A 22872-nucleotide genomic window follows, 5' to 3' on the forward strand; every position below is an offset into this window, starting at 1 on the left:
TTCAGATGCATCTGCTTAAGCCTCAGTTTAAGGCTTGTACGTACCAGTGTGATTTGGTGACATCGTTTTGAAAGCCAGTTCCTGCTCCAGTATGCAATTTACACAAGTGTGCAGTGGAAACTTGAAACCTTCAGAGCACATATACTGAGAATGGACTGTAGGGAGACATCATAGGTCCAGCAGTTAAACTTTTGAAACGAACGATATTTGCATACTCATAGATTCTGGATCTTTTTGTAATGAGGGCAACATGTAATTTTCAAGAATTTTCCACCAGGAAATTTTACTTTTTGGCGAAATGTTACTTTTTTTTGTGAAAATACAAGCATAACAGACATAAACTGTTGTTCGAAAGCAGAGTATTTTTTATGTCTCAAAACCCGTCAGGAGGGGATCTTTAAATAGGCTGCTTGGCACCATCAAGACTGGCAGTTCTATCATCCTAACAACCTTCAAAAGTCAAGTGATGAGGAGTTACTGCAGTGATTTAGTAGAGTACTTTCCTAAAGTTGGGGGGCATGTGAGAGACAGATTTTAAAAATGAAAGGTCCTGATAAAACATGTTAGCAGCAATTTATTGCAAATTATTAATATTCATATAAAATATGAATACATTTGAACCACTTTATAAACACTTGTGCAATTTCATCTACAGTATATTATGTAAAATGATCATATGCTTTGTCAAAGCTTTGAAATCTTAATCTGCCAAACTAATAACTATAACTGTCAAATGAATGTAACGAAGAAGAATAATGTTTCCTCCTGGAATGTAGTGGAGCAGAAATTTAAACCAGCACTCAGGTAAAGTACAGATACCTCAAAACTTTTCTTAAATACTGTACAGTAGGTGAGTAAATGTACAATGACATATGTCACTACTGGTCAAAAATAAACCTGGGCAATGGTAATAAACCACAAGATATCAAAACCTAGTGTTTCTCAACTGAGCTAGTTTAGAGTAACCAGACAATGGCTAAACAAAAAGGGATTTCTACCTATGATCTATACAGCAGTTGTTCATGACTTTATCAATCATTTGTTACTTGAAGAATGCTGCAGAGCATCCAGGCCAAACAGTTTTACAATAATCCATTAAGCACTGATACACACACCTCATCACCTCACCTCAGAATTCATCTGGCTCCCCTTAAATTCCCCCCTCAAATATGAGGCCTAACATCTGTATTACTATTAAATTACAAACTCAAGCAGAGTTATGGATATTTCAATTCAGCCTTCTTTCCCAGTCGATTCTTGAGCGCTACTGAATTTATAAAAGGGGACGTTATTTGCATGATACCACCTTGGCGCATCTTCATATTTCTTTCACTTTTCTCATGCCCTTCACTTCACAGTCACAGATCAGGAGTTAAAGGAGGAAGAATAAACTCTATTCATCCCAGTCTATCTACTCTCCCCACCCACAGGAGCCAGGGTCAGAGTCCAACGTACTGCGCAGAGCTATCAGGAAACAACAAAAAGCTACTCACTGAGCCAGACAGAATACAAGTCCAAGACAAGGGTTCGTGGTCCTTTTAAATGTTTGGTTCCCACAAAAATAAGCTAATTTTCTGTGGCTGAGTGCCACTGTGGTCATCAAAGGATTGTGCCAATTCAGCACTCTGGTTGTACGATTTTCTCAGCAGTAAACTTCTGTAAAATGAATAAAACAAAGTTTAATGAGGAGTTCTCAAGCATCGGGTCCCGGATAAAGTTTGCTGGTTCTGTGGAAACATGCCATTCCTCATATTAGTGATAAAAGGATGCATTTGGAAGTCAGCTGTGCAAATGCAGAACATGGCAAAAACAAAGCATACAGGGAAGGGGTGCAAAAACTTGGCTATAATAGTACGGGACTCATAAAATATTCATATTCTTTGGGGGCTTCATGGGTTGAAAAGTTAAGAGGCTGGCAAGTGGGTGAGAGATATTGTGTAGAAGTGAGAGAGTCCAAAGACAATTACTACTTAGACTGCAAAAAAAAAAAAGTAGTTCCCTCAGGTCTAAGAAGGGCTTGTTTTGGACAATGAGTATCGTCTCGCGGGTTGACTTGCTTACTGAGACCAACAGGCATAACAAATAAAGGCCTGGAGGTAATGTGCCTCGGTGATATTAGAGACACAAAGTCAGCCCACAAAGAATCTGTGCGTTTAATTCTGGCACTAATGGTACAAAGTCAGCAGGACCTTCAGGCTGCAGCAGATAGGGGCGGGATGAACCCCGGACAATGCATTTCACTCAGGTCACTTTTTGTGTGCCAGGGGCATGACACTCTGTTAGCACCTTCATCGAGTATACCTTTTAGAAGGCTTGAGGATATATTGCTCATACATTTGAACAGTGGTGTAATGTAACTAATTTCAACCAAGTCCATTTATTCAAGTACTGTAGTTAAGTACAATTATGAGGTACTTGCACTTGCATAAAATTTTCCAATTTACAGGCAACTTCACACTTACTACATTTCAGAGTGAAATATTATTATAATTATAATTTTTTACGCATCACATTTGCAGTATTTGACAACTATTGTTATTTGATACTTTACACACTAAGATTTCATGTAAAACGATAATAATAAGCTTATAAAATACAATGTGTTGTTATATATTAAACTGGTTTCCAACCTTTTCGACTTGAGACTCCTTACATAAAAACAGTTGGGGCCTTTCGTCATTTTCCACGACTGAGTTGTCGTCAGTCTCATCAAAGACCTGTTGTTTGAAAAACCAACACAGATTTGTGTAGCAGAACTACGTTTTTACTTCTTTTCTACCACATTAATCATCTCACGACCCCCCAGATCATGATCCCAACACCGGGACCCACCTGATAAAACCTAGCTGTATATAAAGTAGTTAAAACTGGCTCCACTGGCTAAAAAAATGTAAATGTAACTTAAATACTGATACATCAGTATTAATACTTAGCTGATGTAACTGACTAGCGTTTTTACCTAAGTAGGACTTTAAGTTGTGATGGACCATTTTTCCATTGTTGTATTATTGATATTACTTAAGGAAAGGGTCTGAATACTTCTTGTACCACTGCATTTGTATAAACGAAAGTATGAAGTAGGAGCAGAACATGGAGAAAATACATTACCAGGGCTGAGAAATTCCCAGGTGCAAAGAACTACTAAGGGTTTGTGTTGACAGTGGAAGGAGTACAAAGATTGTGGAGTTTTGATGATGTGGTCCAGAGATTGTGGTGGTTGTAGCATAAGTACCTTGAAGACTAGGTGGTAAGGTACTGCTGTTTGAGGTCACTGTATATCACATCCTAGAGAAGGGAGTGTCTTGCACAATTTGAGGAACACTACAACAGATCACCGAAGAAAAGAAACACATTGACAGGACAAAAAACCAAGTCTCATGTATGGAAAAACACACAGCAGAGCCTCATACCTTATCGTCAAAGATCTTTTTTATTTGTTCAATTTCTTTTTTTTTTTTTGGTTTTGTTTTGTTTTGGTCAAATGATGTGAGGTGGAGGAAAGTGCACTCGAAGGAGAGGTGTTGGTGCACAGGGCAGCAGGCAGGGGGCAGCCTGATGAGTGTGTGAAAGATTAGGGTTACTAATAAGGAAGAAGGAAATGAACAATGAAATGATTTACAGAGCAAAAACTGGAATTTGTTTAATGCAAACTCCTCAGGAAACAGATACCAGTGAAATTATTTAGCAAGTTATTTTCTCAACAGTAGACAAAGTATTTGCAGTTTTGAATAGGATATGATTTTGTGATATATTGAAATGAGGTTTTGTTCAATTGGGCATTTCTTGTTTTTGCTTTTTAGATGTTTATCATCATAACTAGGCCATAGACGCCATTTCATGAATGTGGTTAGTGGTTAGTAAACATTAACCAACATTAACCATTAACCAATCTACACAATTTTGGCAATCATCAAATAAAATATGTACTATGTATTGTTTCTTATCTCATAAGGCCAATATTGCTACCATGATTTCAGGGATCTTTTTGCCACCCAGACCAGTGACAACCTCTCCATATTTTTCGTCCTCTGTCTTCCCCCACCCCCATAACAGGCAGTCAGCAAAGCTAAATTTACCCATCGTCTCACACACATTCATGCAGCAAAACTCCAACATACACAGGCACGCACACACATCAGTACTTTTACAAAAGGATTGAGCACAATCTAGCTCACACACATACACACACACACACACACACACACACACACACACACACACACACACACACACACACACACACACACAGTGATTCGGTTTATGATGACAAAAACAACACAATGTCGAGTCAAGGCAACGTGTACACACATACTGGTCATTGTTCGCATTCTCGCATAGAAATACAAAGGCATGGGCAGAATTTCGAACAGAAACACACGTAAATGTACACACACACACACACACGCCCGTAAAGTCTACATATGGAGGGGAAACTCTGTGGGGTGAAGACATACATGGTATGAATTCAAGAGTTTTGCTGAGGAAAAAAAAAAACAGACTTGATGCAACAAAGAAGAAATATGCTCATTGAATAGTAGGTCATATACCGTATGTGAGGCAGACATGGAGGGAAATGGGAGTATATTACATGACGGGACAGTTATACGTAAAGCAGCTAGTTGTGTGTGTGTTTCATTTTGGGGAATACTGCAGCAAGAAATGCAACCAATTCAAAATAATGGGTGTCAAACGAACACCTAAACACTCATTCTTTCTCACACACACACACACACACACACACACAAACCTCCTAACTCCAGAATTTATTAGAAACTCTTGATGTAATAAAAAAAAAACCCTGCTTTCTGTTGCATTGCTTATAATACCTACCTCAATCATGTTCTCCTTCCACTTATACTAAAAGGCAATCCAGGTGAATAAAAATATCATTTCAACTTTGTGATCGTCAGGAATACCCCCCACCCAAATTAAAAATCAAGTAATCAAAGTAAAACTGTCAACAGAATAAAGCACAAATTGGTGAACAACAATGGAATTAAAACAACTAAGGCAGCTGATGAAAATGAAAATAGAAAACTAAAATGATGATGAAGAATTTTAGGAAAAAAAGCAGCAATGAAAACAACTGAGGCACAAAAATAAAGGTGTGATGGTGAGAAAAGAGAAAAAAAAAAACACAGTCAGCTAGAATGGCCTCCAAACATAAAACCCCTTCCCCCTCTCTCTAGATCAATCTGCTGGCAGCCCCCCTATTCACAAGGGGCACCTCTCGTTGTCCACTAGACCCCTTTTGGCACAGATAGACCCTGACACATGCTGTACCACACAGAGAAGGTTACTGGTGGCCTGGCAAGTGATATGGTGCCATCTATTGTCAGCCACCGCTAACTGCCATTTGTGCAGAGCTAAGCTTGTTGGACTTCCAAGGGGGCTTGAGAGAATGAGCTTGAAATACCTAAGAGTCGAAGGAAACAGGATATGCAGCCGTGTCATTACTGTCGGGGGCGTCAAAATCTGGTTCTGCTGTGGTAGAGCACGCCGCTGTTTTGCAGTTATGATAGATGGCAAAAGAACGCTAGCATACATGTCAGCATGAGGCAAAGTTAAGTACAACAAGCATCACTGGTGATGCTTTTTCTACTTAATTCTCATTAAAAAAAAAAAAAAAAGAAATAAATACAAGAAATTTTGCACATTAAAAATGTAAACAAAGGCTGCTTTGATGGAAGTCATAGTGGTGTCATGCATGTCATCTGGGAGCCTGAGCTACTTCCACGTGCAGGTGTCCAGCTGCCCTGATTGGAGGGGTGCGAGGGTGTAGGCGTGGTGAAGAGGCGATGAACTCCTCCTACTCGACTTTGACACCCATCTTCTCTGTGTTTAGTAAGTAGATGCTGTCGTCTATCAGGAAACTGGAGGGAGAAAAAAGTAAAGATCATTTATCAGGTATTTATCTTTATTAGTATTCCTTTTTATTCTATTTTATCCTTCCACACACGCACACACATTAAAGCAACTTCTTCTCGCTCCCATTTTCAAATATATAATTTTTCCTTCTTCTTTAGACACTGCCTTAAATGTTTCTCTTCAGTAAAGCTATGGAACAAAAAGTGGGGGGGGCAGGGGAGTTGTCGAACCTGTAGAAAAGGAAGTGCACTGGGATCGTGCTGAGGTGCCACACAGCATGAGCATCTAAGACCCAGAGCAGCGGGGGGAAGTCCAGCAGCTCCAGCAGGGCCAGACCGTGAAGCAGCATCACCACCAGGCCACACTTCCACCAGTACGGCAGGGTCCGCCGGTTCGTCCAGCACCAACACAGCCACCACAGGAGGTTCACCATTCCTGGAAAGATTGAGAGAGAGATGTGGAGTCAGAGAGTAGCAAGGCTGAAAAGAAAATACACCGGTGTAAGAGTAAAGCAGTGGGTTTTAGTTGTGAGCCATTGGCCTTTAAAGACATGATGCTGTATAAACTATTCAACCTGCAGACAGAGTGAAAATTTAAAATTAGCGAAAAGAAATGTAGTTACTGTAAACAGCTACAGAAAAGTAACCAAATAACACAGTCATTAAAAACCTGCTGTTATGACAGAACAAACATGAGCTGTAATGTGACTTTTGAGCATTTGCTGTACCGATGGTGGCATTAGCAGCCATGTTGTAGCCGTAGTCGAAGCTGACAAAGGTCAAGTAGGACACATGCGATGTAAAGGCCAGGATGAGCAAGACTCCCACCATGCTGGACACCCCAGGTCGCCTCAAACCCAGTGTTCTGGCAAAGAGAGGAGTTAGACAGTGTGAACAGAAATAAAGTCACTGGAGAAAGTGTTATAACAGACATTTTACGTTAGTCATAACACGACAGTCCAGGCACATTTTTTCCTCAAGGTTTGTGAAGCTTCTTGATATCATTTGTGGCTTCTGTTAATGTAAACACTCATCATTTTTAAATACCAAACCTTCACCCAGAAAACATTAGACAGAAATGTTAACTAGGATCAATGATTACTAGAGTTGAATGCGATTTCAGTTCTCCAGCAACCATATTTCCCGACTTCTGTCATGCGACAGAAGCAGGCCACGTGGAATACCTGTTTTGGAGCTTACCTGACACAGCATAGGTAGATTGAGTAAAGAATGACTGCTGTTGCGCAGAAATAGTCCATTTTCTGAAAGAGAAAAACATATAGAGACATTTACTGACATTAGATATCCACAACAAAGCTCAAGAGAAAAACACTTGTGCCTGTTGCACAATATATTACAGAAAATATTGTGCACACCGCTGGAGGGCTTGTCAGTAATAGCATTAAGGTGTTACTGATTAGCTAAGCTCCTTAGCCAATAAAACAGCAAAACATTCGTCTGGGCAGGTGGACTGGAAGTTGGAAAGATATTTTAGCAGTTTGACACTCCGTATACAATAAAAGTGCATCAAGTGGCATTTCTTTTGAATTAACAATGAATCAACTGACTCCCTGTGATGTAAAAAGGGGTTGCTTTTAGCTGCTCTCAGCTCATTGTTTTGGTTTGCTGATCTGCATACTGAAACCCAACACATCTCACCAACCCTCCGTATAAACAGGGAGCAGCTGCTGCCAGCTCATGGCCTGAACGAACAGATATTTTTCCTCAGGATTAAGTGGACCAAACTGGGGCTATAAAGGTGAGAAGTTATTAAATTTACATCAGTCAGATGGCGTGAAACAAATCTCCAATGGGATACCCGTGTTGCTCTGTTGCTGCTGAGGATGCGACTTTGAAAACTCATTGCTCACAGGTTGGTGATATAAACTTATACCAAGGAGTCTTTTTGCTATGATTCTGCCGTCAAGTAGACAAAAACCACTTAATGCTGCTTCAAGTTGACGGACACTTTAGGCTCCTAACATCCATTACCTCAGTGAGATAGGTGTCCCGGGTGTGAAACACTGTGGACCAGAACCAGGCATTAAGAGATACCTAAAGAAACACACATCAGCTCTCGTTAGATACCATTCTAAGGTAAAGACAGTATTGGTGTATTTCTTCGGGAATTGAACTCACCACGGAGAAGGCGTTGATGGTGTGGTACATTGGACTCTGGCGTGGCACCGAGCTCCGATAGCGCAGCAGCATGAGAAGGCAAGCCAGGCCATTAAGCAGAGAGGCCAGGGCAGATGCTGGTTCCTCAAAACACAGGAAGCGTGCAAATGGCCACTATGAGACATAGAACGCATCACCTGTAAATTCACTTTCACTCAAAACGGTTAAGATGAAACCAGTATTGGAGCACTTGGAGAGTCTTGTTCACAAGTCTAAAAATATAACTTTTCAAAAACTATAATACATAGTAATCTACTGATTTAAGTGAACATACATGAAGCTATTTTGGAGGACAGAGCCCAGCATCCTATCCAATACAGAATAGTTTTGGACTAAGATTTTATAATGAAACTGGCCTCTGGCCTCTGTAATGACCACAAACCTTGCCGTGGAACTGTGGGACTCTGTACCCCTCAGCCTGGTACAGGCCCACGGTGGTCCACATGCACTGATAGCGGCAGTCGTCACGACATGTCCAACCTGCAACACAGGAACAAAGAGAGAGAAGCTGAGGGGAGAAACCGGGCATTGAAACAAGTTACGGCCACAGGTTCACTTTAGGGCTGCAACAGATAACAGATAATTATTAACACTATCAAGTAATCTGCCTTTTTTATTTGATTAATTGCTCAATCGTTTAATCTGTAAAGTGTCAAAAAGTAGCTGAAAAATGGCCATCACAATTTCTCAGAGCCAAAGCAGAAAAGAAAAGGGGGCACTACTTCTCAGTCTATCCTCTCTGGTTGTTTTGAGCTCGGTCAACTGGTTCCTCTCATCAAAATTTGTCCCAGTTTGCTGTGTTCTTCAATCCCCCACAGACACACCATACAATTGTTAATGATGGACCGCGGGTGGAGTTACAATAGGCCCTTTGTGACACCTTGCCCAGCGTGAAAAACTGGCTTTCACCATTCAAGGCTGTTTCAGTTAATGAAAAAACAGCACATGTGTCGTGAAGCGTCAAAGATAAGAAAACATACCGGATTAAAAGCCATGACACACAAAGCTGCACCAGCAGAGATTAGCTACATGGAGGAGTAAACACAGAATAACTGTTGGCAAAGACAGTCAAGGGGTATATTTAGCAAATGTTACGGATATATTATCAACAAATACAGTGGCTATACTGTTTAAATCCACAGAGTGCTAGCCAGCTATGTTAGCCTAACTTACCTGTCAACATCAACAGCAACTCACCTGTCAACGCCATGTACTGCGGCTGGGCAGACTGGAAGCCCCGTAGCCGAGCTCCGGTGCAGTTGGTCCGGACACACTGCTTTACACAGTCGCGGTAAACCGGCTCCTTGTCGCCTTGGGAGCACTGTACAGTGGTCACCGACACCAAGAGCAAGACGACAGTGGCCAGAGCAGGGAGTCTGACAGATGTGCAGCGGGGTAACGCTGAGGCCATGGTGATGGGTCTCGGCCCGTCAGGACTCACAAAGGCACGGCGGGACGACAGCGGCATCGATGGCTTCCACAGCCGACGGTGCACATTACCGTGGTGCCATTCCTAGTTTGTGGTGACAAACCGGGTCTGAAACGTTTTACAGTTACAGTGCTGTTTGTCCGCTGCTTCCCTGCCCCCGGATCAGGGCCAAGTTTCCCACTCGAACATCGTTTCCGGTTTCCGTTACCAAAATAAACTTTGCGGAAGCTTTTGGTTGGACTCACAAAACATCGAATTACAATTGTATGTCGCTCTATATTTAGTCTACACGTAGCTTAGAGGAATAACTCTTGTTTTTCTAGCGAATTTATTTGGCAGAATCAGTATCCGTATTTTTAAGACATATTTTGTGTGTTTATTTTGAAGGCATAACGTTTTGTTGTATGCAGTTTACATCCTGTTTCAGATTTACGTCACTAGGTCACGTGATTCATTGAGCTTTGGTACATTGCATATAAATATATAGATTTAATGGTAGTTATACTTTGGGTCTAATAATAATATTCATTATAATAATAATAACAATAACAACAATAATAATAATCTTATTTGCAAAATGCAAATAATAACAGATATTAAGGTAATAAAACACTAATTTAAGACTTAATACAGGAGGATGATTAAAACCCCATAAAAACTCCATGTGATACATTCATATTTACTGAGATATTTAATTCTGGACCAAAGTTGTGGACCAACTGTCAGACCAGCAGAGCCATTTGTAGAGTCATGCTGCTAGAAAGGCTAAAAATTCTATAATTAAATAAAAACGGACTGAAAAAACTTTATTTGTATATTTCAAATTGACTTTTTAAAATATATTTTTTATTCACTATTGGCCATTTTGGTGTTCCACATGAAGCATGCTTGCTTTTGGACTTTCGACCCTGGCCAGTGTGTATTCTCTGTGAAGGCTTTATGAAAGCTAAAAAATAAAACTAAATTAGATGGCTTGCTCACATTTGCCTTAACAGAAGTTGTTGTGTCTGCAAAATTTAATCTAACCCAACCAACCCTCCATTTACAGGCTACAAAGCTGTAGAAACTTATTCAGAATCCCACCGTAACTTTTTATGAGTTTAAATAAAATTTGAAGGCTGTTAAAATCAGTGTTTTGGTTATAATCTTCGGAGGTTATGTATAAGGTGAGAAAAAAAGCACGGAGCATTCCTGAAGTCGTAAAATCTTAATCTTCAAATCATGAGATCAAACATTATAAACTTTTGTAATAGTTTCTGTAGCATACACACAATTGATTTATATGGTTTCATGGTTACTAGTGGTTCAGTAATGGCTCAGGACTTCTATGGCAATAATCTATGGACTGACATTGATCTGAAGACAGAGTGTGGTCCTTCTCCTTACAAGGTTCGTATTATTCTTGTCTTATTACGTGTTTCCATTATTTTGTGCCTCTCTCCTGTACATTTAGGGTCACGAGTTGATGCTGCATGGAGAAAATATCGGAAAAATGTTTTATAAAAATGACACTGAAATTCAGCATGATGTATAATATTTGTATTTTTTGGTGTTGGGACTATGAGTAGACCCTTAAAGTTCAGTAGTTTTGACCAGTACTTATCCACAATTACTAACCACCATTTAAAAGTACCCTATCCAAACCTTGATCATGTTTATGCATATTACAGTCAGTGTGCAGTCAGTGCTCTACAGCGCTGTCCACAGTCAACCTGTAGTGCTTTCGCCCTTGCCCCAACTTAAACCAACAGACACGGTGTCGTACGAAATATAATGGTTTTATTTGTGCTTCTTTTTTCGTTACAGTGGAGACAGACACAGTCACAACAACAGGAGAGAAACAGCAGTGAGAGGGAGGAAGAAGAGTCAGAAACCAAGCTATTTTACTTTTGTTTATTTCTTTCCTGCCTCCCTCTCACCATCTTTCACCATCTCTTTCTCTATTTACAAGATTTAAAGTTTGAAAAAGCCACGTTTTCCTCTTTTCACTGCAACTTTTCCTTTTATACCAGTGTATAAGAATGGGAGAGAGAGAGATTTAAAAAGAGAGGGGTAGGGAAACTATTGTAGTACAGTACTCCCACTCTTTTATTCTGCATTCCTCTCCAATAAAAACAAGGGGACAAATCCATTAAACACTCTGTGTCAGGTTAAGACTAACAGACCACTTGGGTCAGGCTGCTTACTTGTTTCAAGCAAGTGACTGTGCATGCAACACAGCACCCAAGAGACGTTTTTTGACTGACCGCTGCATACACTAGACTGCATATGCATACATGCTGCACATAGGTATGATGCATGCACTGTTGGCCTCAACATAGAATGACAGAATGAGTGATGGGAGGAAAAGGAGGAGGAACAAGAGGCATGGATAGAGATAGAGAGTGTTTCAGTGTCACAAGATTATTTTTATTGAAAATAATCCCATGTTTCCCTGTTGGTACTCACACACAAACATCCCCACAGCCTACAGTCCTCTCACTGAGTATCTCGATAAAGGAGACAAGTCTTTTTGTAGTGAGTTGGCAAGTGGAAAGTGTGGGCTGGGGTGCGAGCGTGTGCAAGAAAGCCACGGTGCTGGAGAAGAGGGATGGAGTAGATGGTGGGGAGAGTATGGGCTTGAACGGAGGTAGAGATCTTGAGAGAGGGAGATTTACTCCTCCTTGTCCTCTCCGTGTGTGATGACGTAGCAGATGTTCTTGTAGTCCACATTGCCAGCCACATCAGGGGGGAAAGCAGCCCACAGATTGGTCATCTGCAGAGGAGGGATTAAAGACATGACTTACAACCCTGAGCAACTGAGGGTAATGACAGAATGTGAATACTGAGTGAGACTGATCAGCTCACCTCCTCAGCGCTGAACCTGTCACACTGGGTGGTCAGGAGCTCCTCAAGGCTGGAGAAGGAAAGTGGAGAAAAATGAATATGAGATGGCCTATCCTGTTTCAAGATTTTGCCACAAAAGGATCGAGAGAGTTGTAAGTTAAAGTAAAATTCCGTACAATTCCTTCTTGATGGAGCCAGTGCCCTCAGGGTCCAGGACCTTGAAAGCGCTCACGATGACGTCCTCGGGATCAGCGCCTAAAAGTAAAAGCAGGCAAATTAGTCTCAATTATAGAGGATTAAAAAAAAAAAAAAAAAAAAAACCTCGAAAAAATCCTGAATTATATCAAGCATGCAATGTGAATTGTTTTAGGCAAATAATAAGATAAATGTGCTCCTAGATTATATTTTATGAAATACGAAAAAAAAGATAGGGTGAATTGAGCTAAACTTCTATGTCAACGCACCCTTCAGCTTCTCGCCAAACATGGTCAGGAAAACAGTGAAGTTGATGGGGCCGCTGGCCTCCTTCACCATGGCCTCCAGCTCCTCATTCTTCACATTCAGTTGGCCCATGGTGGCCAGCACGTCCCTGAGGTCATCCTTGCTGATGATGCCATCTCTGTTCTGGTCGATGATTGTGAAAGCCTGCCAGTGAACAATTAGGACATTATAAATTTTGAGAAACTTTTTTTCGGAAAAACATTCAGTTGTGCTTGATATGTTGCGGGTTGCTGCACCAAAGGTTCACCACCTCCTCAGATGACATTCACAAGCTCTTAAACTATCAACTACAATACAGCTAATTAAAAGTGATAACTGAGATCCTCACATTTCTCGCAAGTCCTTATCATAAGATTTGCTTACGATAATTATTTGTGTGAGATAGTCTGCCAACATAAACGTGCAAATGTGGAGCTGTTCTCCACTTCTCTTTCCACGCAGCTGGGCGTAGCACTTAGTGAAACCAAAGATGGCATTGGAAACCTTTTGGGACTTGGCAGCTGGTCGGCCACTTGTCTTTCTAAGGTGTTAAAATGGTCTCGGAATTTGAGACAAGCCCCTTGCGACATTTAAGGATAAGGTATTGATTACAGCTGTCACCCCCTCCCACCCACCAATTTTTGTCTTATGACTAAATCGTCTGACCTGTCCCAAATGTTCTTTCACCTTTTAATGCCTACAAAAGGGTCAGCTACTGTTGCCATTGTATTCTCTTCGATTTCTACATGTATACTGAAGGACAGCCCCAGTGCGCCTCTTGATTTTTGTAATCTAGCAGCGACATTAATTTTCTTGTTGAGCAAAGTGCTACATCCTTAGAAATTTAAAAAAAAAAAAAAAAACTTTCTTGGGGTAGCAAAACAAAACTTTGTTCCCCCTTTTCTTCTCTAAGTGTAGGCTCAAAATTATATCTACAGACCCCAAATGTTTTCTCGTTCTTTCTACCTTGAGCCCCTCTTTCCTGCTTTGATTAATATTACTGCCCACCAGCTGTTGGGCGGCATTCCAGTGCGGTCACAGCGCGAGTGTTTTGAGTCTCTGAGGAGGATTACTACGCTGCCAAAGGGGAGAGGTAGCTGCTGTTATCAGAAAAGCTGTTCTGTCATGCTGATGAGGACATCTTTGCTGTCATGCAGCCAAAACGATCAGGTCTATATCTTCCGGAAGCTTCCTCAAATTACCTTTTAGGTCAGATGATACGTGAAGTCATCAGTTATATGAGCGCCACAAAATGTCAATTTTTTCTCACATGGCGTAGAAAGACCTCAAATCTTACTATTAGGAAAGTTAGAAGTGTGTGAGATCTAATGAAGGAAAGGTTACCTCCTTGTACTCCTGGATCTGGCTCTGCTCAAACATGGAGAACACATTGGAGGATCCACCCTCACCCTGCTGCTGCCTCCTCTTGGCCTTCTTGGGTGCCTGGGAAAGGATTAAAGTTAAAATACATTTCAAAATTACAAAACATCAACCAAACAAATAGATCCTGGCTAACCCTGAGGAAAAAATATAAAGACTGTCAAGGGGGCTTTATGTGTTGTCAAAAACAAAAGGACACAAGGGACTTCTTAACTGAAGGTTTTAGTTACTAGTATTGTGGATTTTGCCAAATTGCCAACAGAATCACACATTCTTATGAAGAGGTGATTCTTTTCTTTCAAAAGAAATCTGCCATTTTTAAACGTATCACTTAGTTTAGGGTAAATTACTATGTAATGGCTTTGGGGAATTTAATCATAAGGCAAAGATCCCCAAACAGATTGTAGTTCAGTATTTCATCGTGGTTGAGGATTGAGATGTTAGCCAAACTTCAACTCAAGCAAGCAGATAAAAGTAAGGCTGGGTCCACATCCACAGTTTAAGAGACTCCTGCAATTTCACTTAACGGGATGTTGGTAATCCAGATAGCAAATGCATCAGTGATGCTCTCATCTCATCAGTTTAGTGTAGAGAAGATCCTAGATCCCTAGATCCCACACTCACCATCTCTCAAGTTTGTGGGGTTGTTGTTGGTCAAGAAGAGAAGCCTACGCCAAGCCGATGTGACTGACATGTAAGTATTGGACCCTAGGGGCCTTATATACTAGCCCATGGCAGGCTAACTTTAGCCACACCATCAGGTTTGGCAGGAAAACAGAGCTGAGGGGAAAGTAAGAGAAAGAGGGAGGAGCGAGGAGGTGGCAGGGCGGCTCGGCTTACTGATGCTCCAAAATAGGCCCCAGGAGTCTTGGAATGAGGTGAATTCAATGCCAACACACAGGCGTGACTTTCGTGTTATCTGTGGACTAATATGGCCAAACCGGCAGACAGGACATGCTGAGGGACAACTGAACTGCCCCCGTACCCTTCTTCTTCTGACATACTGAGAGTCTTTGTTGTGGCTATTTTTGTTTCTTTTCTACCCACTGTGAGAGAACAAAACCCAGTGTGCTATAGGATGACAGGCTATTGCTGCTTCACTCTCTTGATACACACACAAATGGGACAGTTGTCCTGCAGTCGACCTGACCAACACTTTCTATTAATTAACAGCCTTGAGCTGCCCAAAGTGCCAACATGTATTTGCGGTTAACATATCCTGAAGTCATCACCTGTCAAAATGATAGGTTTGGTTCAAGGTTTGTGCCCACTACCAGATCAGTAGTGGCCAGCGGGGTATATAAACAGTAATGAAACTTGAAAACAGTTGGCTGATGGACATTGGTCCAGCTCCAGTAATGACACTCGACTACTAGGCCCTTTGCTTCAGTGAGAAATGTAAACAGTTCTTTAATATTGACTCAAGTGGTAGGAAATACCTTGTGGAAACACTGTATGTTTTACTTTTAAATTGTGTTTCTAAAAAGAAAAACTTAATGTAGACCACATTTCCCGCAAAAACAATAGCAGACTTATAAAACTGTTCACATACAGTATATTTAAACTTCTACAGGCAGCCTGTTGCTTTCTATTTCTTGTTTTTCCATTGTTTTATGCACCTGTACAAGTTTAAGTGCTGCCATATACAGCTAGAAAAAACAAAATAAAAGTTAAGATATTAGCAGCCAACAAGAATCAAGTTTCATAGCACGACAGAATTTTCAAATGCTTCGTCTTGAATAGCAGGACCTGTGAATGTCTGTTTCTGTGATAATTATTCACATCTCTGATGGGAAACAGCAAATGATGATTAGACTAAATGAGCAGCTTTCCCACCATGGATGCACTAATTTGGGATGCTCCTGGAGGTTCCCAGTATAGTTGCTTTAGAACAGGAGGACAGTGTCCCACCCACCTAACTCCATATATGAGCTACTGAGGCTGCCATCAATCATGCCACTGTACAGCTTAGGTATGTATTGGGATCCAGCACCAATGTGAACTGATACTGCGTCTTCAGTCATTCGTAGGCCTAGTATTTCAAGTGACAAAATATGACCTAATTTTTCAAAAAGGCACAAATGTTGCTGTGACTGTTTTATAACATTCTATTAATTGATTTTATCTGATCCAACATCCTGCCACTGATTATTTAAAATCAGAGAGTTATTTGAGGAAAAAGCAATCAAAAATTAAATCCCATGGGGAGAAGGTCACGAGCAGAAGAGCAGCCACTTCAAGTATGGGACTGAAGGTGAAACGAGAGAGAGAGACAGAGGGAGAAAGAGACCAAGCTCTGTCAAAGACCATAAAAACAAGACAGCTGTACAGACTGAAATAGCTCTGCCCCCCCTGCCATTCTCTTTCTCAGCCATTTTGACTCTCTTCTAAAATTCGACATACTTCACCCTTCTTGGCCTGCTTTGGGCCCATACAACTGGTAGACTTTTCTTTACCCACACAGTTATCGATCTGCTTTAAAGTGAAAGTGGTTAGGAAGGTTAATGCACTGGTATACAGACAAACTGGAAAAAAAAAAGATCAATATAATCTGATTATTAATTAATTGGTATCTAACCGCAATTTCTTTTTTAGTATTAAAAACAAGAACTTGTCTAGTCCAGAGAGGTGGCATGAAATTGCTTAAGACTCGCAAATCTTTTTACTTATTCTTTGATCAGATCAGTCATTTTCCAAACAAAAATATTCTCTGTGTTTGTCTTCTCACATAAGAGGCTTTGCTGTATTTCCCTGTTTTATATCATTGAAAGGTGAATATATTTTTGGGTTTGGGACTGTTTGTTGGACAAAACAGACATTTGAAGAGGTTAGTAGAGACTAGTTGCAGCCTTAGTTATCTTTCTCAGGGTATCTGAAAAAGTATCATTATGGTATCTGTACAGAAACTCAGGTATCACCTCAGCAATGGTATCAAAAAAAATTTCATACTATGGCAACTGAAAATTCTCAATTCTAATTGGCTGGCAGGTGTAGATTCATTTCTTGTAACCGGACAGCACAACCATACACATATGATGCACTAGAATTAAAAACATTCAATTTGATGTCACTATTGAATTTTTTTTTACCTATTTCACGTGCGCAATCATGGAAAGAGCAACTTAGCAGGGTTTAGCGCAGCCATACTGACAACTCATACCATATCTCCAATGGTGCTGGAACAGGTAGAGCAGATGAAGATCAATTAGATAAAGACCACACTTGCAGTTGGTGTTTTGTGTCTTTACAAAACGTTATGGTGTGTGACCTGTTTTTCAAAACTTCACATGATGAAATAAATTCACTGTAATAAGGAACAAAGGTCTATAGAGCAAAAGATCACAGATCATTTATTGAGTCTATGGCATAAGTAAAAAACAAACAATATGCTCTTCAACAAAATATATTCAAGTATATCTAAAATATATCTTAACATAATTTTTTGTAGTTGTCATTCCAATTCACATAATAGCTTTGCAATGTAACTTTGGTTATTGAAATTAAGGTTAAGACACTGTGTACACTTCATATTTATTATCCAAAATCTATTAAATTTTCTCCTTGAACAACTTCACCTCCTTGTCCTCTTTTCGACCAATTAGCAATCAGTTCCTTGACTTCTTTTCCAAAATCTTCATGCATTTTACTAAATTCCTCCTTGGTGCCTAAGCAGACCCCTGACCACTCCCCCATGGGTGGAGCAGGAGTGTTAATAGGCACCACATTTGCACTCCTCTTGGGCCAGAGTTTGGGTGATTTCTTACTAGTTGATTTGGATGAAACAGTCGGAGTCTGAAGCATTGGATTGGAGCTCAGGCTGGGTCCTGCTCCCACAGCTGGTGCTGGGTATGAAGGCAGCGTTGAAGTTTGTGTGCTCTGACAGGCTGCAGGATATCCTGCCTCAGTTGTGTTGAAATTTGGCAAGCTGAAAGTGTTTGCTGGTTCACTGGAGAACGCAACTAATGTGTCTGAGGAAAGAGCAAATACAACAGCGAAATACATGACCAAACAGCTGAAGTTACAGGAACAGAAAGACAAAAGCCTCTTGCATGACATTCCATTAATTTGACAGATGAGGTTTGTCGGTTCAGTGTCTTGCTCAAAGACATTTTGACATGTTAATGGGAGGAGCCATGGATCAAACCACCAATCCTACAATCAATGGCTGTCCTCCTCTGCTACCTGAGCTACAGCCATCCAGGACGTGTGAGAACATCTTACATCTAAACGATACAAACATATCAACTTTAATTTTAAAAGATTTATACCTTTGAAAAGCCTCTCTTTGTATTATTAAATCAAAAATCAGTATTAAGCACTCTGATCACAAACTATCCACCCAGGGGCCAGATCTGGCTCATGAAACTGTTTCATAACCCTACATGATTTGAATTTATTGTTAAATCCAGCCCTCAAATTAACTGTTTAATTTTTTACCCATTTTGATTTTCCCCAGTCTTCTATTTTAGAGTATCCATTTTATTTTCCAGCAAAGCTGTAAAACCAAACCAACTGATAAAAATTGGCCAAACTGTGTGACTTTCAAAGTGTTTATGTCAACACACATTGACATAAACATTTTTAGGTTGTAGTTTGTGTTGTTTTTTGTTACACTGGATTTTATTCCCTGTCCCACATTCGACAACAAAACACTGTTTATACCTTACAATGTATTGCAAATACAACAAAACCACAGACTATAGCTTGAAAAACTACTAGAGTTGAATTAACTCATCTTGGATCATTACAAACTTGAGTTATTGTATTCACAATAATGTGGCAGATGTTATGATATTATAACCATGTACCACGATGTACACGGTATCTGATGTGGAGCAGTAAACACTGATGCAATGCCTCTCACAGCTGCTCTCCAGAACAAAGGCTGCTCTCTTTCACCCACAGAGATAAAGATACCCAGCCTTTCTGCCTCTCACCTCTGTACTTCTTCTCCAGGTCCATCACTAGCAGGGCCAGGTAGTTGTGGTTGGCCGACAGCAGGGCTTTGATCCAGCTCTCCTGACTGGCCTGGTCCTCGGCAGCAAACTTGTATGTTCGCAGTCCCGGCTCGCTCCACACCAGCGAGAAGGCGAACTGCTCCTCGGACTCACACAGCTGGACGGTGCAGCCCTCCAGGACAATCACTCCTATCAGGTCCCGTTCAGCTGGCCGGTCCTTGTAGAAGAGGAGGTTCCCCTTCAGCACAAACCAGCGCTTCTGATAGGAAGTCTTTATCTCACCCTGTGTGACAATCGTGTGTTACCGACTCATTTCAAAATGGGTTTTTTTAGTCAATTTCTTACACAACTGCTTTGGTGAAATAGGAAGCTTACTGGGAGGTTAAATGATACAGAGAACTGATACAAACACCAAAAAGTGAAGTAGAATTTTTATGTTTTTCTATGTGTTAAAAAGTTCAAAATATAACATTATTGTGAAAGCTGTATGGATTGACAGCCTTGCAGACACTTTATACAACTTTATTTGCCTGGTTTTATTTAGTTGTTATTTAATTGTGCTATAATTTCTTAATCTTAGTGTCACATGTAAAGCACTTTGGGGATTTGTTTTAAAAAGGTGCTGTATAAATATATGTATTTTTATTTATTAAGATAGTATTTCAGATATAACAGGCAAAGTCACTGGGTGTGTTTTTAAATCAACAATTGCCTTTTATTTTATTCATATATTCATATATCTTTTAGTTTTTCATTAGGCAAAAAGTGGATTAAAAAGATTAAAATGATGACAGATTTTTGACTCCAATTATCACAATTATGCCATTTTCGAGATAATTGTGAAAACATAAACTTGATTACTACAGGATCATCTTGAAGTCAATGAGTGTCATTATATGCACCGGAGCAGTGGGTGGAATTTGTAACCCACCTGCCAATGTTTTGTGTTTCTACGTCTTACAGTATTCGCTGCACACACGCTTTTAGCAGAGAACAATAATAATAAAAAGATTTTATATTAATTGTATATTTGTCCCAGTAGATTGGGAATTTGAGGGAATATGAGTAAAATTAGTAAAGTACTGGACTGAAGTCAATGCGAGTGTTTAACTTAATGATCTGTAACACTTAACTGTTTATGTTTTATGGTAAGTGATCCGGCAATCATGAGGGTCCTTAAATGCTACATGCAATAATTTATGCAGATTGGACTTCAACCTAAAATGACCTGGAAAAAGTGCGTTTTTGCATATTTTTCTGACTTTGTGCCAAAGCGCCACCTAGTGGCCAATACGCACCAGATTGTGCAGGGAACCTCGGTGTGGCACGGCAATCTACCGGCCCAAGTTGTGTGTTAATTGGACAGAGACCGACACAAAGGTATGACATCACTTCCTTTGAGTCCGTACAAAGGTTCGCCTTTATAACCTCTGCATCTCTCCGAGTATAAAAACTAGTTTAATAACTCCCGAGCATGAGAGCACACAGACGACACAGCCCAAGAGCAGTTTGGAAAAAAATAATTTCAGCATATTCCGTGATTTTTGCACAAAACAAACACCCGGTGGCCGATTAGTGCTGAGTGTTGCACCGATCCCCGGTGTAGCACGGGAAACTACTGGGCCGGGTTTGGTGTTGATAGGAGTGATTGTTGCGAAGGTATGCAACACTTCCTGATTTGACTGCAACCTAAAGGACGTTGTTCCTTTGTAACTTGCTATTTGTTTTGGATTATCGAAATTCTTTTTAATAACTTTTTTCAACATGAGAGTCCATAGATTCTATGTGTAAAAGTTTCGTGCAGATCGGACACACAACCTAGGAGGAGTTTGAAAAAGGTACGTTTTGCATATTTCGCGATCTTACGAAAAAAAAAAAAAAAAGATACAGGCTGCAATGGGCGTGGCCTATATTACGATGTTTAGCTAAATTCCGGGAACGCGTGCACGTGAGGTTTTTTGAATGTGCCGTGTCATGTGTGGGAGTTACTGGACCAAACACGCTTACCTTCATTACAGCACCGCCCTGCTGACGGACCTGTCAGTGTTGGTGTCTGACATGTGTGCACCATTCTATACCTGCCACCTCTACGGTGTATGCTGCAGTAACACTTTAACCAACGAAAGAATAAAAAAAAAAAAATAAAAACAAAACCCTGAGCGATTACAATAGGGTTCCCAGCACCGCTGGTACTGGGAGCCGCCCCCAGCCCCGCGGGCTTGGACCCCTATTAACATCAACGAGAGGGAGAACATTTTAAAACATGAATATATTGTGGTCTACTTCCCCTTGAAGTTGAATATTTTTTTTTAAATTTAAGAATGATCCAAAGTGTCTTACCTTCTTGTAGAGGTAGCCCTCCTTGTCCACAGGTGAGGGGCAAGATTCAAAATAGGTGACAATTTTTTCATCAATCTTCATTTCAACATCACAGGCTGCTCAAAACACACACACGTGTATACAAACATACAAACACACACACACACACCAAACAAACATTACGGAAATAATTTCGCGTTTACTTCCTCGTTTATTACGTCTGTGTGTCCGTGGAGAACTGACATTGACGGGTTTAATGTTTAACAGTCACAGTCCGTGTCTGTTCGCCAAGTAAGCGCTCTCCCGTGTTGCGACAAGGGGGACGCTCAGCAATTTATTCCATATTCATTGAGCTGGACAGAAACCAAACTGACCGCCATTAGTAACGCGCCGCTTGTTTCTAAGCGGGTCGCGTCTTAACGTCTCTTTGTGAACAGCCTCGTGAATTTCGCTTTTTTTTCATTTTTTATTTTTTATTTTGAACGGGCCCGCTTTAGGCTGAGAAACTGCGAGACCAGACGGTTTTCTCACATGCACATGGTTCTTGTTTTACTCACCTTTCTGAAGTGTGTAAATGTGTTTCAGTTTCCTGGGAGGGTGTGTGTCAATCGCTTCCTGGTTGCCAAAGGTGAGGGCAGCTCCGCGTCAGCAGCACGTTCTGCTGTATGTGTAGAACAACTTCAGCTGCAGCTTCGTTAAATAATAAAGGAACGTAATCAGTGCTGGTTGTCTGTGTTTCAATGGCGCCAGTCTGACTGTTTTAGTATAAAAAGTATTCCAAAATAATTATGTTTCTTATGCAAAAGCTTTCAAATGTTGTCAAAGGGGATCGCCATATCCAAGGTGATCTGCATTAGAAACAGTTATATAATGTGCAAGGCTTTATTACCAGTTAGGCAAAGAGGGCCCAGACCTTTGTGGCCCCAAAAGGTGCCCATGTCAATGCTTTTGCCGATTTGATTCTTTAGAAATGAGTTGGAAATTTGCCCCAGGAAAGTACAATATCAACCAACGACAGGTCCTGTACTATCTGTATTATTAGGTCAATCAGAGGCTCAGTCTTGTAGAGCGATCCGGTTTCCAAATCTACTTATAAGACCTTTATTAGTTTAGGTTGTATTGTGCTCACTTCTTGTAAATAAAGTTATGTTTAACCAAATTACCACAAACGCACTGACAAACTTAAATCTTGGTAGCATGTAGAGGAATACCAGCATTTTTTTTTTCAAAATTTTATATTATTTGTTATAAAAACAGTGCACAATATTAAGCATTTATGTTGACATTTGATGTGCTGTATCAGAGTTAGTATAAAGCTAATTTTCATATGACTGGTAGGGCTCTGCTTCCGTGGTCATATAATGAAGCTGCGATGTGTAGGCTACTCTGTTGCGTCCGCTACAGTGCAGAATACGACACAATGCACAGTGGAAGT

The 22872-nt window shown here is 40.5% G+C and overlaps 2 protein-coding genes across 7 annotated transcripts; both read right to left on the bottom strand.

Annotated features, from left to right (window-relative positions):
* Positions 1-4214: 4214 nt before the first annotated feature.
* pgap3 (post-GPI attachment to proteins phospholipase 3) lies at positions 4215-9655 on the bottom strand. Its single transcript, XM_040136075.1, has 8 exons — positions 9243-9655; positions 8428-8525; positions 8007-8159; positions 7860-7922; positions 7068-7129; positions 6596-6732; positions 6099-6303; positions 4215-5873 (listed from the first exon to the last, which is right to left on the bottom strand). The coding sequence occupies exons 1-8, from the start codon at positions 9511-9513 to the stop codon at positions 5810-5812; spliced, it is 1053 nt and encodes a 350-aa protein (XP_039992009.1). The 5' UTR covers positions 9514-9655; the 3' UTR covers positions 4215-5809.
* A 1611-nt stretch (positions 9656-11266) lies between these two features.
* Positions 11267-22229, bottom strand: mylpfb (myosin light chain, phosphorylatable, fast skeletal muscle b). 6 transcript variants are annotated; one of them, XM_040135205.1, is made up of 6 exons: positions 21995-22229; positions 14125-14223; positions 12765-12945; positions 12477-12555; positions 12322-12370; positions 11267-12229 (listed from the first exon to the last, which is right to left on the bottom strand). In XM_040135205.1, exons 2-6 carry the CDS (start codon positions 14158-14160, stop codon positions 12128-12130), a joined length of 447 nt encoding a protein of 148 aa, XP_039991139.1. In that variant the 5' UTR covers positions 14161-14223; positions 21995-22229; the 3' UTR covers positions 11267-12127. The 6 variants fall into 6 exon arrangements, with proteins under 6 accessions (XP_039991139.1, XP_039991138.1, XP_039991140.1 ...); XM_040135204.1 differs by lacking the exon at positions 21995-22229 and adding an exon at positions 17925-18037; XM_040135206.1 differs by lacking the exon at positions 21995-22229 and adding an exon at positions 17250-17336.
* Between the last annotated feature and the right edge of the window lie 643 nt (positions 22230-22872).

Source organism: Xiphias gladius, chromosome 9 (genome assembly GCF_016859285.1).
Source record: "Xiphias gladius isolate SHS-SW01 ecotype Sanya breed wild chromosome 9, ASM1685928v1, whole genome shotgun sequence".
NCBI lineage: Eukaryota > Metazoa > Chordata > Actinopteri > Istiophoriformes > Xiphiidae > Xiphias > Xiphias gladius.

Excerpts from the sequence above, each read along its gene's own strand:
- pgap3 (XM_040136075.1), bottom strand. The coding sequence starts at position 9,513 with ATGCCGCTGTCGTCCCGCCGTGCCTTTGTGAGTCCTGACGGGCCGAGA. Across the intron at positions 8,526-9,242 it reads GCAGTACATGGCGTTGACAG|GTTGGACATGTCGTGACGAC; the intron begins GTGAGTTGCTGT and ends CCTGTGTTGCAG. Across the intron at positions 6,304-6,595 it reads GGCTGCTAATGCCACCATCG|GAATGGTGAACCTCCTGTGG; the intron begins GTACAGCAAATG and ends CAATCTTTCCAG.
- mylpfb (XM_040135201.1), bottom strand. The coding sequence starts at position 21,539 with ATGAAGATTGATGAAAAAATTGTCACCTATTTTGAATCTTGCCCCTCA. Across the intron at positions 19,402-21,458 it reads AGGGCTACCTCTACAAGAAG|GGTGAGATAAAGACTTCCTA; the intron begins GTAAGACACTTT and ends ATTGTCACACAG. Across the intron at positions 18,129-19,097 it reads CCTGGAGAAGAAGTACAGAG|ACACATTAGTTGCGTTCTCC; the intron begins GTGAGAGGCAGA and ends CTCTTTCCTCAG.